This window comes from Gavia stellata, chromosome 4 (genome assembly GCF_030936135.1).
Source record: "Gavia stellata isolate bGavSte3 chromosome 4, bGavSte3.hap2, whole genome shotgun sequence".
NCBI lineage: Eukaryota > Metazoa > Chordata > Aves > Gaviiformes > Gaviidae > Gavia > Gavia stellata.
In genome coordinates this window covers 84797813-84819981 of record NC_082597.1, presented here as the reverse complement: position 1 = coordinate 84819981, position 22169 = coordinate 84797813, and the positions used below count along the sequence as shown (strand labels likewise).

Here is a 22169-nt window from a genome sequence, read left to right as displayed (position 1 = left end):
GTCTGGCGTTCCTATTAGACAACAATTACTCCACAGGGTTGCTAGAGCTGTTCTTTATTGCTGAGCCATGCTGTAATGAATGTTGGTCTTCTCTCCACCAGGCAGGAGTGACCTGAAGATGAAACCCTCTGCCACCTATGAGCTGTTAGTGGACGGTGTTGGGCCATGGGACTTCACTAGTGGTTTTGTTCCTTGTGAGCTGCTACTTGTTGGAGAGGATGCCTACCCTGTGCTTGTGAGCTCTAAGAAGCAGGTTCTGATCGCCGTTTCACAGTATGGGAAGGGCCGGATGGTGGTTGTTTCCCATGAAGGAATCTTGAAGGACTCCAAGTTTTCCCAGTTCCTTGGAAACGCCGTGGAGTGGCTGAAGCCTTCCCCTGAGGCCCTGGTTGGGGTCCACCCTCATTTGGATTCCCTCTCCCAGCTGCTGCTCAGGGCTGGCACCAAAGTGCAGGCTGGGGCAGAGCTCAGCCCCTCCCTGGGGGTGTACTGTATGGACGCCTACGACAGCACGCAGGCAAAAGACCTGGTTGGCTTCGTAAAGCGGGGTGGAGGGCTGCTCATTGGAGGCCAAGCCTGGCACTGGGCTAGTTGTCACGGCAAGGAGAAGGTGCTGTTTGAATTCCCTGGGAACCAGGTGACCAGCGTGGCTGGCGTGTACTTCACAGGAAACGCTGTGGAGAAAGGCATCTTCAAAGTTGCCAAGAAAATTCCCAAGATCCCATTAATTGTCCCGTGAGTAATTGAATTGCTCTCTATTTAAACAACTGATCAGGTTATGCAGGTGACGTGTTTATAGAAGATTCTTGAGGTGAGAGATGAGGACGATGGCGAGTGCTGGTTCTTTAATGGCCAGGATGGGATGCAGCGGCTGTCTTCCAGTTTAAGGGGGACCTTCCCACTGTTTGCAATTGGGAAGAACAGCATCTCTGACTGTTTCCAGGGCAGCTGGGCCAGGCCTGGGGAATTCATTCAAGGGGAAGGAAATGAGGGGAGCCATCTTTTAGAGCGGTCTGCCTGACCAAGCGTGCCTGAGTGCATCTCACAGCACAACGGGGACAGGAGGAGGAACTCCTCTCCCCACATGCGTGTACGTTCAGGGCAACTTTCCCACAGTTCAAAACCAGGCTGGAGGTGGAGCACCAGGCCAGCCCTCTGGGCCAGGTCTGGCTGGCAGCTGCTCAACCTGTTTAGCCTGTTGCTTGCAGAAACTCACCTTCTCTGAGTGAAACCCTGGATGCCACCTCCCTTCTCAGCTTCTAACACAGACTGTGGGCTGGAAATCTCCATGCTCCCAGTTTGTTTGGGATTCCAGCTGGGCCCCTTTGGTCCTGGAGCAGCAGGTATAAAACTCAGGGCTGTTGTGATTCGTATCGCACAGCTGACCAGGCAGCAGAGTCCTGGGCATTGCTCTGCTGTCTTCCTTCACGTCCCCTTGCCAGCGGGTGTGCCAGGCTGTGCCTCCCGCCACTTTCTGCTGAGTTCCGCAAGGCACAGCGGGTTCTCCGAGGAGCATGAGTGCTGCTGCGCTTCCTCAGTGTGGCAGCTTCATTTCACTGCAGTGGAAGCTGCAACGATTACAATAAAATTCCCTGCAAGTCTTTCCTTCACAGCCTTTTCCTTGTGGATATGCAATACTAAATTTCTAATATTTTCAAACAAATAATCAGATCTGATACTTTCTGGATGCTCAATTTATTTCCCAATAAAGGTAGTAGAAAGCTCTGCTGTTGAATTCAGCGAAGTGCTTAGGACACAGCTAACAAATGAAGTTACTTAATTAAAATTTGCTGATTGATTCTTGTTCCCACCTGCAGTGCATGGGCACGTTCCCACTGCCTCATGCACAGCGTGTGGAAGAGGGAGAGGGGTGGAGAATTCAGGAGAGAAAAATTGCATAGCAATTAACGAGACATTACATGGTAATTAAGGGTCAATTACACCTTGTTTAGGGTGCTTTTGTGGTAGTTTTGACTGGATCCAGAGTCACAGAGAAATTTAGATACCTAATTTCTGTGCAACATAACAGCACTGTGCATCTGGGCCCTCCTGCTGCTCTTTGCTTAACCCACAGAGAATCAGACTGCCATCTAAGGCAGGTGCTGTGCCATTTGCCTGGGCACGTACTCTGTGTGACAAAGGGTCTCAGTAAAGTAATAACCCAGGAAAGCTGCAGATTTAGTTCCTGTCCTATGGGCGTGCAGAAGGGCAGTGTCATTTATTCTTACTGAGTTGGCTACAATGGCCACGTAACAACAGATTCTTTCCATGTGTTGGGGGAAAGCTGTTTGGCAGAACCAGGAGAAAGTGTAAACAAAGCAAATGAGAGTAATTCAACATGTCTTTCTCCACAGTGATGTATAGGAGTTATATGGAAATAGCAGAGATAAGAGGGCCTTGCACAGTATAATCTCTTTGTATTGTGGACACCAGCTAGTGGTAATGTGAGGACTATGTGTTAGGGCTCTGATTCAACTTCTAGTCACTCATTATTTGTATAGCTGTGCCTGCCTGTCCATCTAGCCCATCAGGCCTAGCCTTTCTTCAGTTCTCAACAGTAGCAGAGGTTGGGAGAAGACACAGAGAAATCTTTTGGGCTTGCCTAGTTGATAATGACTAGAGTGGGGTAAATGGAGAAAGTTTCTGTTACAGGAAATGTGCCTATTCCCACATCATTTGCAGTATAAACCTGCAGTTTAAAAAATATGAGAAGTCTTCTGACTTTTGAGTTTCTGCAATGTATTTAGATTTTCAAGCTGCTTTTCAAAGCCAGAGGTCTAGAAACTTCATTTTGACCTCTTCTTTCTCTCCTTTTTTTAAATGAGTGCTGAGATTCTTACAGATTTGCTTGGCTGCAAAAACTGAGGCTTTAAAAGGAGAAAAATGAGGTATGGATGGATTTTTTTTTTTTAAATGAAAGAGCTGGCAACATGATGTACTAGGATGAGGGAGGAAGAAGAGTCAGGGATGGACGAGGTGGCCTTTTGTGCGAAGAATTCTAGGACGGGGGCTAACCTGGACCTCTCTTGGTTTTGCAGGCACCAGGCCAACCTTGGCCTTGATGCTGAGTTTCTCCTGCGTGGTGTGTCGGAGCTGGATTTGGTAACAGGGGGCATACCCTCCATCTTGCTGGTGCACGGTGTACTCTCCTTCCCGCTCTGCCTGGACAGCTCGCACCGCTGCCTCTTAGCTGCGGCACGCTATGGACGAGGCCGTGTTGTGGTGGCAAGCCACGAGAGCCAGCTGTTCTCCCCAAAGCTGGCCGGATTCCTGCTCAATGCTGTCCACTGGCTGGATGCTGGGAGAAAGGGGCTGGTGGGTGTGGATGCCAGCCTGAAGAAACTGTGTAGCCTCCTCCCTCAGGAAGAGGTGAAGTCCCAGGTGTCACAGCTGACAGATGAGATGAGCGTGTACTGCTGCTCTTCTTACAGCGACAGAGAGGCGGAGAGGGTTCACGCTTTCGTGGCAGAGGGAGGTGGTCTGCTGGTTGGAGGCCAGGCCTGGTACTGGGCTTCCCAGAACCGCGGCAAAGCTGCTGTGGCAAAATATCCTGGCAACAAAATCCTCAACCGCTTTGGGCTGACCATCCTGGGGCAGAGCGTCCAGGCAGCTAAGCACCCGGCTGTGGGGTCTGGGGAGCACTACCACTTCCGCAAGGCGCTCGCTCTTTTCAACAGGCATGTAGAGAAGCATGAGGAACTCAAGGCCCCCTTGAAGGACTGGCTGCAAAGGCTAGCACAAGACTGCGCTGCCTTTCTGCACATCCCAGCCCATGACTGCCCTGCGTATGCCTCGCTCCACTGCATCCTGACCAAAGTGCTTCAGAGAACGGGGATCCCACACGTCAGCAGGCACTGCCCTGTCAAGAACAACTCCAAAGAGGCTGTCCTTCTCTGCATGGCGACCGAGCTGTCCCTCACCATGACGGACAGTGCAGCCCTAGTGCAGAAACCTGCTTCTGGGGTCTGTGCCCTCCCCATCACTGTCGAAATTGATGGCACAAACCCAGGTGAGGAGTGTGTCTCCCTTCCTCTTGAGGCATCCTCTTGCTGGGATTGGTGGGGCGCCTGTCCTCGGTGTACATGTGTCTGTGTATGTCTGGACATGGGCACAGATGTGCCATTTCCCTGTGGGCTTGTGAGGAGGCTGACCTCTGTGAAGTGGCAGACAGGCTCCTTTTGTGGCCAGCCCTGATTTCAACGCTCTGACACACCCCATGGAAGTCCTGCTTCCTCGCTGTTGGTGCACAGGCACTTGGGAGAGAAGAACCACCTAACAGAGGCATCTCAGGGTACTTGCACAGCACAATGGCTTTAGCGAGAAAGCTTTCTTGAGAAACCCTGGGCTCTACACTGCAGGTTGTTGTTGCCATAGTGCTGGTTCAGCCGTCTGTGGGACCATCCTCCAAAGAGTTAGGAGTTAGGAACAAAATGTTTATTTTTTATCTAGATAATTTCAGCCTGAGTTATAGCACAGTCTCACAACTTGTTGTGTCAGCACAGTTGATGGAGTGAAGGTTTGGTTTTGGGGGCGAAAACAAGAGGCTGGAAGCGTGGTGGGAACTTCTTAGGCTGACACCACCACTGAAGCCAAGGTGTTTGGCAATAACACCCTGAATGATTTGTCTAATCATTCAGGCCTTGTATCTATACAACCTTGCTGAGATTCCTGCTCACAGCTGATATGTTTAAACTCGAGGTTAAATTCCACTAGTAAGGTATTATCCCCTGGGCAGATTAATCTTGATTTTTTTTTATTGGAATATGATTGAGAGGAGTTGTTTCCAAACTGTTCTAATGAGGTGAAGGAGACTGTTCCGGAGTCGTGATGTCTGGGTGCAGAGGACACGTGGAGAGAAAAGTTGCGGAATAACTGCTCACTGGTTTTAACACTAATGAGTCAGGACAAAAGGGGAAAATTGTTAGGGCTGGCTGAACTGAACGCATTGGATCGAACACAGTATTTTGTTTGACCAGAAATATTCAGAATTTGTGTCATTTCACATAAACAAAAAAGAAAGAAATGCTAGCAATCCCTGAACACCATTTCAAAATTGCCTTTGGTGCAAATTCAGCAAAACTGAGATGAATTGGTGAAACATTGTGATATGGTCTAATTTGCATTTTTCCTTGGATTAGGTTTTGCTTGACAAAACTGCTCCTGCTTTCTTGGAGAACAGGAAAGGTTGTAAGTTGGGTGCTTTATGATGGTTCAGCTCTTTTTAGGACTTTTGCTGTTTGTGTTGAAATACGCTTGAGTAAACTTTATGTCAGAACTAGGGAGTGGATTTTGCCTGATCAGTACAGTAGAGATGGATCAGTTTTGCACTGTGTATCTATCTCAAGTGTTTACAGAGGTCTAGGCAGAGGAGACCTGCATTTCCATGGGAAGACTGTCTAGAAACATGCTGAATTGTAGTAGTATGGTGGGGTACCCATCTTACAGTTACACCTAGCATAGGGCAGTTCTTTTTAGGCTTTCTCGTAACTTCAGTCAGCTACAAGTGGTAATTCGTGTGGGCCCCAGCTTGTGCTCGACCAGCCAGTAAGGAACAATGCGATGACACTGTCAGTGTGTTGTTTAGGAAATGTTTTATGACCATTGCAACTTAAACCGTGTTTAATACCACCACGGTGTCCACCTCTTATGAGGGCTTTAGGGTAAGAGGATCTGAGTGAAGGAGGTGTTGGGGTTTTGGCTTCTTTTTTTTCTTCTTCTTATTTTTAAAAGATACTGGTAAACACATTTAAGCTTGGCATTTCCAGAAGTTCAAATTTGGGTGGGCTTGCTTGCTAATGGTGTGATGATCTTGTTCACACTGCTACCCTATCGCTTTAAAACTATATTTCTGACAGGTTGGGTAAAATGTGAGACAGTTCTGCGAGTGTAGAGCAAGGGAAAAGAAAAGGATGGAAGATTCTTTTATTGCAGCTTAAAATCTCCAGAATCTGTAACGTCGGGCTGAAGAAATGCTTGACTGTTCTGTGTTCTATTACCTTTTAGGTAAGACAGCCTGGAGGAGTACGGGACTCTACCTTCCTGAAGGACACACAGCAGTTATAACATTCCCTTGCCTGGTGGTCGGTGCTGGCCTGAAGGTAAGCTGTCTCTAGGCTGGCTTCTGTTTGCAGCGATGTATTTGTCAGGTGAGCACTCAAAAATAGGACGGAGAAGGGTTTTTCCCTTACTGGTTTTGCTGCCTTTTCAGTCCTTTCCTACTGCTGCCACCCTGTGGCGCTTTCAATGCATTGTCATAATTTTTCACCCTGTTTCCCACTCTCTTCTGTTGCATTCCTCTCATTTCTGTGTGCTGGCGGGATAATTGAGTATGGCTGCTGCCTGAAGGCAGCTGTATTTGTTTTGTTATCGTGCAAAGAGGTGATTTTCAGGCCCAAGAGAAGTATTTGGGCCCTCTAAGCACCAAACTTAGTTCTGTCTCTCAAGATCTCTCATAAGGTACTTTCACACTGCTGTCACTATTGCTCATGTAGATGTATCCAGATCAGATATCAGCTGGTTACTTGGGATCCTGTTCTCTGCGAAGTACGAAGCAGATAAATGCTTACTGCTTGGATATGTTTTTCAGTGAGCTCCCTGCAGCTGAAATGCAAAGTTAAGTTGGGTGTTTCTGTCTGATCCTGCAGCCACATGCTGTCTGTCTTACTGTATGAGGACCAAGGAAGAGGGACAATACAAGAGGCCAGCAGTGATCACATCTCTCCACCACATATATGTTACAGGATGTGACTTTGATGCTGGTGAAGGGTGAAGGAATGATCAATGCGAGTACAGTGCAGTGAAAGAAGTCACTGCAGTACCCTAAACTGGTGGTGAAGGATGTAGTTGAGCCAGTTGTAATGGGAGTATAGCTGTAAAACTGTCTGAGACAGGCACAGCAGTGAACTTCACCAGCTTTTTTCACTTATTTTGCTGCTTCTGGTCACCACAGGCTGAAAGCTTGAACGAGGCTGGATTCAGAAGGCTGCTTACGCGTGCGTGCCCTGCAGGGACCGTGCTGCAGCTCAGGGTGTTGCAGTCGGTCTGCCAGGTCACATTTGGAGCCCTTTGACCAGCTATTCCTGCCCTTCTCTTTGCCAGGTGCAGATTGGGTGTCACACGGATGACCTCTCTCACGCCGCAGAGCTGAAACGGGCCCCAGTGGTAATACGCACCTGTGATATTGCCTGCCAAAACCAGTCTATTTCCTGCCTCTGGGGTGGCTTCATTTACATCGTAGTACCAGCAAGGAGTGTCCTGGGGAAAGTTCCCATCACGGTAGAAGGGGCTGTCAGAGCTCCTTTCTTCAAGCTTGGTAGGTTTGTTTACCTTGGTGCCTTTCTCCTTAGTGCTGCTCACAGATGCTGCTATCCCTGTAACTGAAGTGAAAGATGGTCCCGTGCTTAGGAATGACTTAGGAATGCCTGGGTTCAGGAATACGCAGATTTAGTTTCCTTGCTTTGTCGTCCTTTAGGATTCTGGGTAAGTCACTTAGTCACTCTGTGCCTCCTACGTGGCAGGAGGTAGGTGAGGGAGCTGTCACAAAATGGGCAGGGTTTGTCCAAACCGACATTTCTTGGAGGCTGGAGTTGTCATTTCCGATGGAAGTGGGAGGGAGACAGGCTGACCGCTGCCACGGGAAAGCTTATCTTGCGCTCTGCCTGCTTTATTGTGCCCTCACATGGCCATCTCCAGTCCCTACACTAAATCTCTCTGCTGAATTTCCCATGTTTCCATCAGTTTCTCTTTCTGTATGCCATTTCTTCTTGCTCTTCTGTCAAACTAAACAAAACCAGGCTTGTTATATGAAACAGGAAATCTCTGCTGGAGAAGAAGAAATGAGACATCAAGAGGCTCTGGAGAAACCTGATGCTTCTTGTTCTCAGATGGAACACAGGGATCTGTTCTTGCTATTCTACTACTCTGGTCCTCTTCTGCCTGTCTCCCATCCATAAAAGAGCCTGTGGAGACTTCCCAAGCACAGGATGAGGATCAACTAGTTAAAAGTTGATCACCCCTAGTCACGCAAGTACCGCATACTGTTTTCACGACTGTGGTCTTTCTCCAGCTTGACCTCTGGAAGCGTGCTCAAAAGTCAGAGCTGTGCTTAACTGATCGTCTGTGTTGTCGATATAGGGGAGACCTGTGAAAGCCAGTGGAAGGACTGTATCCGGCACTACCCTGCTCCCTGGGCAGAACTGGCTGTTGATAATCTCATCCTGACGGTGCCGTCTGACAGCATCCGCGATATGGAGAACCCACAGCCGCTGCTGACCCTGTGGAATGAGATCATGGTGGCAATAAGCAAATTGGCAGCCATACCAACAAAATTCCCAAGGCCAGAGAGGATCGTAACGGATGTCCAGATCTCATGTGGTAGGTACATTGCCATATGGCCTTCTCAAGGGCTAAGAGACAAGTGGCCTTTAGCAGCAATGTCTGTTCCTTCAAGGTTATTTTGCTAAAACCCGACTGGGAACATATCACAGAATCACAGAATCACTAAGGTTGGAAAAGACCTGTAAGATCATCAAGTCCATCCATCAACCCAACACCACCACACCCACTAAACCATGTCCCACAGTGCCACGTCTACACGTTCCTTGAACACCTCCAGGGATGGTGACTCCACCACCTCCCCGGGCAGCCTGTTCCAACGCTTCACCACTCTCTCCGTAAAGAAATTTTTCCTAATATCCAATCTAAACCTCCCCTGGCACAACTTGAGGCCATTTCCTCTCGTTCTGTCACTTGTCACCTGGGAGAAGAGACCAACACCCACCTCTCCACAACCCCCTTTCTCAGGTAGCTGTAGAGAGTGATAAGGTCTCCCCTCAGCCTCTTCTTCTCCAGACTGAACAACCCTAGCTCCCTCAGCCGCTCCTCATCAGACTTGTGCTCCAGACCCCTCACCAGCTTCGTCGCCCTTCTCTGGACATGCTCCAGCACCTCAATGTCCTTCTTGGAGTGAGGGGCCCAAAACTGAACACAGCATTCGAGGTGCGGCCTCACCAGCGCCGAGTACAGGGGCACGATCACCTCCCTACTCCTGCTGGCCACACTGTTTCTGATACAGGCCAGGATGCCATTGGTGTTCTTGGCCACCTGGGCACACTGCTGGCTCATATTCAGCCGCTGTCAACCAGCACACCCAGGTCCTTTTCCGCCCAGCAGCTTTCCAGCCGCTCGTCCCCAAGCCTGTAGCATTGCATGGGGTTGTTGTGACCCAAGTGCAGGACCCGGCTCTTGGCCTTATTGAACCTCATACAATTGTCCTGGGCCCATCGATCCAGCCTGTCCGGATCCCTCTGCAGAGCCTTCCTACCCTCAAGCAGATCAACACTCCCTCCCAACTTGGTGTCATCTGCAAACTTGCTGAGGGTGCACTCAGTTCACTCATCCAGATCGTCGATAAAGCTATGTAAGATGCTAAATGACTGACCCCGACATAATTGTGAGCAACTCCATCACAATGGTAACATAGTAGGGCAGGGCTTAAAAAAATGTATTGACCCTTTCAGATTCCTCCCTGCTCTCAAAACTGTTCTGCTGCCTGGGTGTGTTAAGAAGCAGAGCTGCTGACTGCAGGGGCTTTGACTCATGTAGTTACTCATTCTCCCTCCTGAATGCACTGCAGAGTCCGTACAGCTGGGAGACGGTGACCTGATTTCTATTTTTTCCCTGCCTCAGCCACAGGACTATTCTCACGCATTCAGTGACAATTGTTAAACCTGTGTGTGCCTACCTGCTGGAGATGGGCGCCACAAAGCTTAGTGTGGGCAAAGCTTAGCCTGAAAAGATGTGTGCCTGAGATGATGGCAGTGGAGGAGTAGAACCGGTATCACTGTCAAAGCCCGTGAGTTTGTAGTTTTGCAGTTGATGCTTCCCCTATCCCAGCTTTTCCAGTTGAGAACTGAGTGCATTTGATCTCGAGTCAAATTATATGGTAAATGTGGAACTTTCTGCAACACAAGTTTTGTTCAGTTGTTTTTCAAAATAGACTGGTTAAATTCATCATCCCACAATGAGGCAAGGGCTTGGCATGAACCCTGATGTCCTAACCCTTTGCTAAGCCACATGGAAAGAATTTGTTGCACATCTTAGGAGTGTTAAGTTCTGCTATCCTGAGCAAATGCCAGTTAAAAAGATCATAGCCTGCAGACATAACATTCCCTTCTGTTTTGGGTGGACTAAATGGTTTTAGTCACACTTCTGGACCTGAACTTTCTGGGTGCCAGTGGCTGCTAAATGCATGCATCCCTCTTATTAAAAAAGAGGGAGCTCAAGATCTTAAATAGTTGCTGCAGGAAGGGGGTTGCCATTCATGTTCTCCAATTTGGGTAGACGACAAGCTTAGCGTTCAGTCAAAGCCAGCTGTGTAGGCTCCCTATGTAGTGAGCGTAAAGGGCTGCTTATCCCCTGCTACAATAGGTGTTTTGAGTTCGGGGAGGTGATTCTTGTATGAAGCTTTGGGAATCTTCAAGAAGAAGGACAAATTAGGGATGAAGACACCAAGGAGACATAAGTAAAATCCCTTGCAGTGCAAGATTCTTGCTAGCATGATGCTGGGAGGTTGTTTATAGAATAGCTATCCTGTGAGGTTAAGAACAGGCTTAAGCATGACAGGCTTTGCATCCCTTAAGCATGACAAACTGTGAATTCCATGTGTCTCATCCACACTGCTGACCACTGGAGTGCAGACCTGCACTATCCACACTCTACATCAGAAGACTCAAGCTCTGCCAGGGTGCTGAACCACATTATTGCATGGTTGGGTTGGCAACAACTGCGCTCAGTTTGTGAGAGTTCAGGTATATTCTGAGCAATGGTCAGACTTTTTCCCTCCTCCTAAAATCTCAACTTCAGTCCAACTGTGAGTGTATGCTTATGTGCAAAAAGGGAAAGCAGGCGAAACTGTGCTTAACTGATAGTTCAGTACTACCTTTACACTGTTTATTTGACTATTTGTTAGGGTGAAACTTGTAGTATTTCTTTATCTCACAAAGGGAAAAATTTGTCATTCATGGCAATACAGTGTGGTTTGTGAGATGGAGGAAAGGCACTAGAGAAATGAAAAAAAATACAGTCATTTATGTCTAAGAGGCACTGGGGTGAGCACTTACGACGTGTGTTGTTACCTGTCTTCCCTGCAGGCTGGATGCATGCTGGCTACCCCATCATGGGCCACCTAGATTCGGTGAAGGAGATGCTAGACATAAAGCACATGCAAACTACTGGTCTTTGGGGTCCTGTTCATGAGCTGGGACACAATCAACAGCAGCAAGCATGGGAGTTTCCCCCTCATACCACAGAGGCCACCTGCAACCTCTGGTCTGTCTATGTTCATGAGAAGGTGCTTGGGATTCCCAGGCATCAGGCCCATCAGGCGCTTAGGTCACAGTGTCGGGAGGAAAGGATAAGAGAGTATCTGAAGAAAGGCGCTCAACTAAAGGACTGGGAGGTGTGGACTGCTCTGGAGACATACCTGCAGGTAACTGGGAAAAGCGGGTGTATTCTTAGTGCAGTCAGTGAAGCCTGTGTCAGAAGGATGTCTGCATCTTGGTGACTGTAGCTGTCATGCCTTGTAAGTATTTGCTTACAATCTGGGTTCATCTTGGGTCCAGAAAGCACCTGAGAAGTATACAGACAGAACATCTAATGCTGATGTCTCCTGAAAACCTTCCTTTGCCAGACTTGGGCTTAGCCGCTCAGGGAGAGAGCTTAGTGCAATATACTAATCTTTCTCCCTAGGAGAGAAACAGGGGCTGCTTCTTGTTATACAGCATGGGAAAAGGATGATCAAACTTGGGCACAGCTCGTTAATCTGCGGCAGATTTCCTGTGGGACATTGGGCTAGCTGGCAGAAAAAAACTCGGCATTGTAAAGTGTCTAGAAGAGCCAGCCTTGTGGCAGTGTCCTGGTGAGTTACATGGCTAGGCTTCTCTTTACAAAACAGAGCCAAGAGACGGGTGTTCGTATCAGCCGACGCACTGAGGGAGCCAGCATAGTCCATCAAGTGGCAAGGGGATGGATTCAGCTTATCCTCCTGCACATGTAACTGGATCCCTCCCTGTGGTCGAGACTCTAAATCATGAACCCTGTCCTAGATTAAAGTGCATTCGCTTGGGAAGCATGTGAGAGAGAATTTTTTCCCTTCCCTTTTCCCTTAATCCTCATAGCAACTAGTAGTCTAATGGAGAGAGCACTTAACCTGATTTTAACTGGGGACTGTAAGGCGAATGTCCATTATGATGGCTTAAGCTACTGACTGTTGTGAGATGGAGCTCTCACATCTTATATGAAAAAGAAAATATTTATTGAAGGAGTATTGATCCTGATTTTTCCACATCCCAGAGAAGTGCCTGTATCATCAAGCTGAAGAGTCAACCTCTGTTTTTTCTGGTGCAATGAATATTGAAATAGTTATACAGAGTGGAACAGTTTCAAAGGGGAGATTTTCCCACACTACGTTACCAGTTTGGCCACTGCCCCACTGCCTCACCCACACGCTATAGGCTGGGATCTCCCTTCTGTCTGGCTACTGACAGGACTGCTGGGATAAATATGACGTGAAAGAACAATTACAATTCTGTCTATATACAGTCCCTATTACAGCCATAATGTTTGGGTTTTTTCTATGGAATGGTCTCCATATTTGGCTGCCATTTAGACGCTTTTCACATTCCTTCAGTCCAGGAAGTCTTCAGCCTTCTTCAGGCCTGTTTAGGTCCAACTCCTGTCTGGTTCTTACACTTAGACGGCAACACGGTGTCCTCTGGTCTTGCCGTTGCCTGATGGAGCCTACCATCTCTCAGAGTTCAGCCTGAGTACCCATTTACCTCTCCAGAGTAAAAAGCCTGTAACACAGATCTGGCAAAAAAGAGTGTAAAACAATTAGAAAAACAGTTAATTGGCCCAAGAGATTTACAGATTTAAATGGAACAGCAAAACTCCTGTCTGTACTGTTCTGTCTCCACCTCCTCACTGCTTGCTTTGGATTAAAGTCAGAGACCTCAAAGGTTCTGTCTAGTCTAGGAAAAAGAAGCACTTGCAGCATGCTCCAGGGAGCTGGTCCCCCCCAGTTGTCCAGGATGTGCCACAGTTCACCCCCACAAGTCCCTGTGTTTTCTTCCCATAGAAAACTGGCAGCGGGAACAGGCAGTTTTCACTGTGGACATGTTGTGACAAGGAGCTGGGAAGTGTCTGGGATGGATATTTGAACTCAGGGTCCAGGAGATGCTCCTGCATTCTGCAGTTCAGACATAACCTAACATGGTGGGGAGCCTCCTCCAGTATAAGTCGGCTTACTGCTTTTGACCTGGTGGAAGACCAGACCCCTTCATCTCCCACCTTCCAGTCAGCCGCCTCATGGCTCTCCAACCTTCTCACAAAAGATACTGCCTAGTTCATAGCTAGTCTCAGCACCAAGTTTACGTAAAAATAGGGGATTATCAGAGGTAGATAACCGGCCTGTTAGTTCTGCCTAATGTGGAAGTGCTGTTTCCTGCTTAGCTGTTCCAGCATGATGGAGGATTTGTGGAGTGCAATTTAGTGTTAATCTATTTAGTATCAGAGAGTGACATGTAGGTCATGGCTTGGTAGGGAACTGTGGACATTGAGTAGACATTCTGCATCCTGTCATGCTGTTTTTCCAAGTCAGCTCTTCATATTAACCTCATCTTAAGCAATAGCATAGCTTTCCCCTCCCTCTTTACTTTAAACTCTTCACTCATGCAACAGCAGTTTTTCTACCTGAATCCCTTTTTTTCTTACTCCTAGCCAAAGCATGCTCTGCACACAATCTGTCCTTCGTGTTTTCTGATTACTCCTTGATCTCCTGTGCTCTTTCTTCCCAGGTTCTCTGTCAGTGTCCTCTTTGATGCTTTTTCTTCTGCCCCAATCAGCAGCTTGTATAGTTGGCTGCTGACATTTCTGGCTGCTCCCAATGCATCTTTCATCTCCGTTTGTCTTGGCAGGCCGTTATAATGGGAAGGTTGGATGCCTTCGTCTAACTTTACATTCATTCTAAAAGACACTGCAGAAGCTTATGGCATTTTCTGCTGCTTCTAACACAGAAATAATGCCAGTGAAATGAGAAGTTCATTGTTTTTACACTGTATTCTTCTCTATCAGTTGCAGGAAGGGTTTGGTTGGGACCCTTTCACCCACCTCTTCTCCGACTACCAGAAAATGTCCACCATCCCAAAAGACAATGCTTCTAAGATGAACTTGTGGGCACAGAAGTTTTCTCAGCAGGTGAATAAGAACCTGGCTCCTTTTTTTACAGCCTGGGGATGGCCTATCAAGAAAGAGCTGTCTGCGGAACTGTCCTCTTTACCCAGCTGGGAACAGGACCCAATGAGATCCTATACTCTATGAAGGAAAAATATCTAAACCTGGGTTCTCAACCAGCTACGGCCTATCTTTTTCTCCTTGTGTGCTGCATGATAGCTCCCTGGGCGCTTAGCTTTCCACTGAATTATTTAGCTTCCTGCTGTCAGTGGAGGTCAACCCCAACAGAAATTCAGCAGAAAGTTGCGTGCAGCTCAGCAACTATCTAAGCCATCTTCTGAAGGGTTAAATAATGAATGAGCTTTGTTCTGGGTTCTTCACCTCAGGAGGAATGTAATTCCAAGTAGATTTAGTTCCTGCAGAACCTTTCTCTGATGAAATGGAAGTTTTCAGGGTGGAGCTGTCACTGGAGTGGTCTCAAGGACAATACCAATAGAATATGGATCTGTAAAGCAAATAGTAGCCTCCACAATGTTGTATTCTTCAGTTATAATCTCAGTAACATAAGATTTTCACTATGGTTTTGATTACCCTAAAATCCCTAATCTTTAATTGCTCTAAGTATGCAGAACTTCCATACCATATCATGAAAGCGACCTAGTAATGCTTATGTACAGCTTATATAATACATCGCTGATACTGAAATGCTGTAGAGCTCTTCCTACGTTGTATGACTGTGTGACCCAATGTCCAGCTTTCTGTGAATAAATCAATTATAAGTTGTAGCTGTCATTCTTAGCATAGCCTGACAGCAAGATACATGCCATGCAAGATGGGAGAGTGGAAACAAAGAAGAGGTGCCTTGATTGTAGTCAGTAATGGTTTAACTCGTGGACTCATCAAAGGTTAAAATAATAGGCACTGACATGACAGCGTGAGGGAGCAGAGAGGAGGAAGACAGCAGTTCATCAAGACAGAGGACAATCCTTTTCCAAGGAGCAACAGAAGTTAATCTGTCTCCCACCTCATTCATAATTGCTTGGCTAGCACACCACACTGGTGACTACACAGGGCTGGCGAGCATGGTAATGCTTAGCCTGATAGCGTACCAGTCCCACCCCATTCCTTGTGTATTAGCAATAAATAAAACAATCGTTCTGGACTTGCAGGTTGTGTGTGTAGTCCTACTTTCATGTCTCCAGGCCCAGTAAAAAAAGCCTAAATAGAAGTGACCCAAAGATTTGTTACAGCAGCTTTTTATTTTTGTTCTGGCTCAGATATGGTTCTGATTTCCCTGTGATTCATTGGCCTAATGATTTGCTTTGTCTTTCAAATTTTCTTTCCATTCTTATTCACTACTACTATGAGTTGTTCTTCCAATAAAATAAATGCAGAGGCTATTCATAGCTTAGACAGTGTTTCAGTACTGGTTTGGTCCTGGTTTGTCAATTCAGAAGAAAATTTACATGGTATAAAGACCCTACCTACAGAAGCATATTTCAGCCCTAATGAGTTTAGGAATAAAAGTTGAGTTCATGTACATTAAAAAGTCGCCCAAAATATTATCAGATCTGTTACCTAAGTATGGCAGGATCTATTCCTTTTTCATGAATGGCACACCAAAAGCGACCATGAAATATTTAAGAGAAAAAAAGACAAAAGAAAAAGGTGGTGGGTTGGATTCTGAGCTTGGATGGATTAGTCCAACCATAGGGATTCCAGTGGAGAAGCTACAATTTCTTTACACCAGCTCTAAATGCAGCCTGAAATATTCAGGCGTACATACTAAAGAAACTCAAAATCAGACTAACTCAAATTAATGTCACCCTCAGGATGATGTCTGTTCTCCTCCATAGAATAATAAAAAAAAGCAATGTAGCATAAATCAGAGAAAAAACTGGCATGTTGCAGGCCTGAATTCCACGATTGCTTATCCACTAGTGATGGTGCACGCTGGAATAGCCTGTCAAAGCAGAAAGGCCAAACTGAAATTGTGGCAATAAGACAAGAAAATGTTATCACAGAGACAGACTGCAAAACAACACATGAAACATTTAATAATGTCTGTGGAAATGTAGTTCAAGCAGCAGTCACAGAGCAATTCAGCATGCAGTCTGGGAAAATCCTGGGAGACACCTGGGACTGACCTGAGCAGGAGCTAAAGTGGGAAAAAAAGTGAAATAGATTAGGAGGCCACATTGACCTTAGCAAAAATAAAAACAGAAACAGAGTATTTTTATGGTCTAATAAACTAAGAATGAATGGGTTCACTGGTGAGGTTTTCAAATTATGTATGGACTTACTGGCTTCATTTTTACAGTCAGCTTGCTCTTAGTGGAAAGTTGCCTGCTATTGCTATATAATCCTGCTAGTAGGGAGCTGGAAGCCCAACAAAGATCTGACGAAGACTTTCATTATCAGGCTAATGGTGATTTCACCAGAAGGTGAAGTGTCAGATTTGCCAAGACACTTGGAGAAATACACAGAAGCACAATACCTCCGCAAGAGCAAACGTGAAACAAAATGCTGATGAGACTGTCAATTTTATTAACTACTTCTGTATAAGCTTTCTGGCTAGCAGCAAATTATTTTGAAACACATTGGTAATAAAGAACTCAGTGGCATTGAATGAGCTGCTGATTTAATAACAGCTTCTGCTCATTTTGATTTCTCAAAATTTAGTTAGACAACTAGACAAATTTGAGCTATTTGTATTGATTATTTTAGCCTTTGATTTTCCGGCAGCAGCTGTAGGAAGTAAGCCACAAATCAAGCATAGCTAAAATGGGATTCATCTGCCCTGGTTTAGTCCTCCAAAAGTCAGCCATCTCGGTCTGAGCTGCTCACCCGAGGCTCCCTCCATGGCCCATGCAGAGAGGCAGGCACCTGCAGCGGCAGTTCATCCCCTAAGGCAGCGCAGAGGATTTGTCCTTTGCAGGTCCCTGCTTCTCTCTAAGGTAGGTTAGATGAATCATCACTGTAGCATGAAAGAAAGTGAACTGTGTGGTATGGCAGTGACATACATGATTTTTTTTGACCGCTTTCCTCAGGTGTTCGGTGCTATGTGCCTTGGGGACTTGAAGAATCATCCCACCCAATCGTGCGTAGTATAACCATGCCAGTAATAGGAAAGCTGAAGGTACCTGAGATTGGGGAATAATGGCTGGAGAGGATGAATGACTGAAAGCGACGCTTGAAAACGTGCAATATTAGTTGGTTACTGTCACAGCTGAGCAGAAGTTGGATTTCCATTGCAGAACAGTGGAGTGCTAGGGGTCCAGGGTGTTCTGTGGGAGTAGAAAGAGTGGGATCAAAAATGAGTACTAGATAGCCTAAGGCTACACAAGAAAGAAAAGAAGCTTGTCACAGATGAAGAGATTTTGCACAGTCAGATGGAACTGTGGAGAGTGCAAGCTATGTGAGTGAACTGAAGTTTGAATGGGACATGGTATTCCCTAAATAAAACTCTTCTGGAATACAGGAATGACTTTTTTCCTTGAGGAAATACAGTGTGGAAGTACGCTTCTGTTAATATTGTAGAAGAGAGTAAGAAACTTAGAAACCTCTGTCAATGGAGACGTCTATTTTTAGCTGTGCTTTGAGATGACCGAGAACTCTCACACAGAGGAGAGGTTCAAGGATGTGTCAAATAGCAGCAGCTTCAGAGGGGGGGACATGGTTGTCGTTGGGCTGTGGAAGGCTACATGGGTAAGCCAGGCACCTCCCAGACCTCTGTGGCCTGGTTTTACCTGTTCCTGCTCTGAGAACAGCAAGGCTCAGCAGCATCTGCAGTTTGACCAGAACAAACAGAGGAAAGGAAAAAATCTTAGGTGGGTGATCTCAGGGAGGAATTAACAGATCTGGTTTGACACGATTCGTATTATCTTTGGTTTGACAGTTCATGCAGGGCCTCAGTCGTACACAGAAAGTAAAAAAAAGGTTATCTTGACCTTAAAAAAAGAAAGGTAATAGATATTTCAGTGTTCACTGAAGCTACCCGACTGAATAGTCAAGAAAGCAAAAGCATTTACTGACTCAAAGAGGTTCAGGCTAGGAGTTGACAGCCATTTACTATAATTACTCTTTTTAGGCCATCAGAGTCCTGCGAGGGTGAGAGCCTTGTTGTGTCTAGCGACAGGACAAGAGGAAACGGCCTCAAGTTGCGCCAGGGGAGGTTCAGGCTGGATATTAGGAAAAATGTCTTTACTGAGAGAGTGGTGAAGCACTGGCACAGGCTGCCCAGGGAGGTGGTGGAGTCACCATCCCTGGAGGTGTTCAACGAAGGTGTGGACATGGCACTGCGGGACATGGTTCAGTGGGCATGGTGGGGTTGGGTTGGTGGTTGGACTTGATGATCTTATAGGTCTTTTCCAACCTTAGTGATTCTGTGACTCTGTGTCAGGCACTGCGCGAACACGCAGAAACAAATGGTGCCTTTCCCCACAGGCTACAGTCTAGTTAAGCAAATAAAAGAGGTTTAAAAGACAAAATTATTTAGCCACAGCTAAACCAGGATGAAAATCACTGTCTTCTGCCAGTCAGCCCTAGACCCTGTCCCTTGAACGAGCTGCAGTTTACCAACTGCCCTTTGTTGTGTGCCCCAGAGTTGTGTGCTGAGGAGAGTGAGGAGGCCAGGGCGGCTCCCGGGCACTGCCGGGCTTTGGCTTCTCGGCGTGAGGGAGTGGCAAGGGACAGCCGCTCCTACGAGAAGGTGAGCTTGGAGCCAAGGGTGACGGCAGCACAGGCAGCGCCCTCGTGCACCGGGCACAGCCCCACCGGGTCCGAACGCCGCAGGCAGAGCAAGGTGCTGGTAAGAGAGTCCTTCCACGCTCCCAGGCAAAGCATGTGGTGAGGCAGGTCCAGGGTCCACCCAGGGAGTCCAGTCAGGAGCAAAAGGAGAGAGGGTCAGAGGCAGGGCAGGAGACATATGTATGTGTATGCCTGTGGGGCCCATCCTGGAGAAAAGCTACCTAAACAAATTCCTGAGAGCCATCCAGGAGGCAGAGCCAGAGACAGGCACACCAACATCATCTGAAGGGCCAGGGCTGAGCCGAAATGGAGCCCCCAGGCCCACGGGCAGGGAGAGTGGGTGGAGGCCCCAGTGAGGTCGGCCATTAGGGCCGTTAAGGCCTTTTGGTGCACTCAGGACCCTGACGTTCAGCTGAAACCGCCATACGTGGTAGCTATTTTGACAACGTGTTCTCAGCTCCCAGGGAAATGGGTTTAGTCACTTCACTGAGGTTATAGGAAGCAAATTTTAAAAGGCTGGAGTTGCCATTCACTCCAGCCTGGGGTAGATGTGAAGTAGCACCCTATTCCTTCTCCCCATGGGCCATATCTCTGGGTCTCTGCCCTGTCCCCTTGCTGACGCAGAAAGGCACCCGGCGTATCGCTATGTCAGCTCATGTAAGAAGGTGGCACATGGTGCGGGATCAGATTTTAAAAAATCCTGTTAACACAGATTTACCCTGCTGTATTTTTTTCCCTGTCTGGACAGGTGGAGGTACGTGGAGCCATCTACAGCAGTGTAGCCCCAGAGGAGATACACTGGTCGCAAATGGACCCAGTTATCTATCCTAATGGTCAGGTAGATGGGTGGGGAGACAATGAGACTGTGCTGCTTATGCCAGAAGACGTCTCCCTAAACACACAGCCTTGCAAAAGCATGGGTCTCTCCAATTCTTCAGCACTTCATACATAATGTTCTGGAAGGGGTTTGATCTTCTCTGTTGCCCAGTAAACGCATTGTTGCTATTGCTAGAGGCAAGACACAGGTCTTGTACTAATTTAACAGCTCAGGACTCACCAGTAACTCTTTTGAGTGGCCAGAGGTATCTTTTAGCTATAACTTCAGAAATTTGTAAGTGTCAGGAAGGAGTCGGGAGGGCCATCTCCTATAGCTTAACACTGATTCTGCATATTTATCAGATATAGTAGAGGTCTAACATTACTAAGTAGTCATCATGTAACTGACCCGTGGGCCAGTAAGAAACAGGTTGTTTAAGAAGTATAAAAATAACTCCAAGAGGACCTAAGATTGGGGAGGAAGAACTCCCCTCTCCTTTCCTCCATTAAATTTCTCCCAGCAAAGAACTCAGGATATTGATGGCTCACTGCAAACCGTCTCTTCCAAGAAAAGACTAGCACGACTGAACATCAAGACCCAACACTGGAGAAATGGTTAGATACCGGAGAGCCTATGTATATCATCGTTAGGATTTAGCAACAGTTGAATAATTTGTATTATATATGCTAGTACAATTTTAACTGGATTAATATTTTTGCTGTATTGTAATTACCCTTTCAAGGCACTAATGAAACTAACAAGAAATTCTTTACTCTGTATATAAGGTATGTTCCTTTAAGTCTATACAACTTTCACTGAATGCAACACACTCTGACAGCAGGTGTAGGATAGTGTGAGAGCCACTGATTCCACCTCTGCCAGTGGGATGAACACTAAGCCCTACACTCTTATAGATAACTGAAGGCCTTTGCCTCCCTGAGACGCAAGACTTCCTCTTAAAATTGAGCTGTGGAAACATAATAGCTTGTGGCTAGACCTAGTAATCTGAAGTCTACGTATTATCTAATTAAAAAATTATTCGGATTGTTCTTGTACAACTCCAGGCAGGTTAGTGTTGTAAAGCATAGTGATTCAAACACCCATAGGCAGAAGAATATAGAAAGGCTTAGCTGGAATTATGTCTTCAATGTACATTTCCTAACATGGCTGTTGGGGTTATGGTGTGACTAGCAGCTGTGCAAAATTTCCTCACTCCTGTCATGTTTTCCTGGCTCACCTTACTGCTGGGCTATATATTGTGCATCACTCGTGGATACAGGTTCCTGCTGGGACTGTAGAACAGCATAGCTGGTATGTATCTCAATAGCTTGTATCTGGTAAACATTTCAAACTTAGCTTCTAATCTAAAAAGTGCTTCCCTGTCTTTGTCTTTCAGTACTCTTTACTAAGAGGTCTATCAGATGGATTCCACAGCAGCCTATGCCTCTCTGGTGGAAGATGTTAATTCATTTGAGTTCACAACAAACTATCATCCATGTGAGCTGTTGCTCATCAGAGATGAAGCCTTCCCGGCACTGGTGAACACCAGTGGGCAAGTGCTAATTGCAGCATCTTGTTATGGGAAGGGCCGGATGGTGGTTGTTTCCCATGAAGGAATCTTGAAGGACTCCAAGTTTTCCCGGTTCCTTGGAAACGCCGTGGAGTGGCTGAAGCCTTCCCCTGAGGCCCTGGTTGGGGTCCACCCTCATTTGGATTCCCTCTCCCAGCTGCTGCTCAGGGCTGGCACCAAAGTGCAGGCTGGGGCAGAGCTCAGCCCCTCCCTGGGGGTGTACTGTATGGACGCCTACGACAGCACGCAGGCAAAAGACCTGGTTGGCTTCGTAAAGCGGGGTGGAGGGCTGCTCGTTGGAGGCCAAGCCTGGCACTGGGCTAGTTGTCACGGCAAGGAGAAGGTGCTGTTTGAATTCCCTGGGAACCAGGTGACCAGCGTGGCTGGCGTGTACTTCACAAGCAGTGAGGGAGAGACTGGCACTTTCTCGATGTCCAAAGAAATGCCGAGGATTCCTTTGATCACCCAGTAAGTATTTAAATAGCCCCATTCGCTACAACTCTTTGAGCTCTGCCCTTCAGCCAGTTCTTCATGCGGTGCACCATGTACCTGCTCATCTCACAGCTGGACGGCTTGTCCAGAAGGATGCTGTGAGGGACAGGATCAAAAACCTTCCTAAAACCCAGAAAAACGACATTAACCGCCTTCCCTTCACCCACTAGGCGGGTGACATTAGACTATCAGAGTTACGGCACTTTCTTTTCTTGTCATAAGTCCCTGAAAGTGATGATAATTCTTCAGGGAATTTCTCACAAATAAGGTGGAAATTTGAAGATCTATAATTGGACCTTATACTGCTACATA

General features: G+C 46.9%; 2 protein-coding genes across 2 annotated transcripts; both read left to right on the top strand.

The window, feature by feature from the left end:
- The first annotated feature begins 79 nt into the window (after positions 1-79).
- TCAF2 (TRPM8 channel associated factor 2) lies at positions 80-14441 on the top strand. Its single transcript, XM_059817046.1, has 7 exons — positions 80-735; positions 3039-4009; positions 6004-6098; positions 7099-7312; positions 8134-8373; positions 11151-11488; positions 14131-14441. The coding sequence occupies exons 1-7, from the start codon at positions 80-82 to the stop codon at positions 14374-14376; spliced, it is 2760 nt and encodes a 919-aa protein (XP_059673029.1). The 3' UTR covers positions 14377-14441.
- A 6775-nt stretch (positions 14442-21216) lies between these two features.
- LOC132316919 (TRPM8 channel-associated factor 2-like) lies at positions 21217-21959 on the top strand. Its single transcript, XM_059816734.1, has 2 exons — positions 21217-21833; positions 21887-21959. Exons 1-2 carry the CDS (start codon positions 21217-21219, stop codon positions 21957-21959), a joined length of 690 nt encoding a protein of 229 aa, XP_059672717.1.
- Positions 21960-22169: the final 210 nt, after the last annotated feature.

Bases quoted from the DNA above. Each gene is read 5' to 3' on its own strand.
- TCAF2 (XM_059817046.1), top strand. From the start codon at position 80: ATGTTGGTCTTCTCTCCACCAGGCAGGAGTGACCTGAAGATGAAACCC. The intron at 4,010-6,003 runs GTGAGGAGTGTG...ATTACCTTTTAG, and splicing joins AATTGATGGCACAAACCCAG to GTAAGACAGCCTGGAGGAGT. The intron at 6,099-7,098 runs GTAAGCTGTCTC...TCTCTTTGCCAG, and splicing joins TGGTCGGTGCTGGCCTGAAG to GTGCAGATTGGGTGTCACAC.
- LOC132316919 (XM_059816734.1), top strand. From the start codon at position 21,217: ATGGATTCCACAGCAGCCTATGCCTCTCTGGTGGAAGATGTTAATTCA. The intron at 21,834-21,886 runs GTAAGTATTTAA...TCTGCCCTTCAG, and splicing joins AGGATTCCTTTGATCACCCA to CCAGTTCTTCATGCGGTGCA.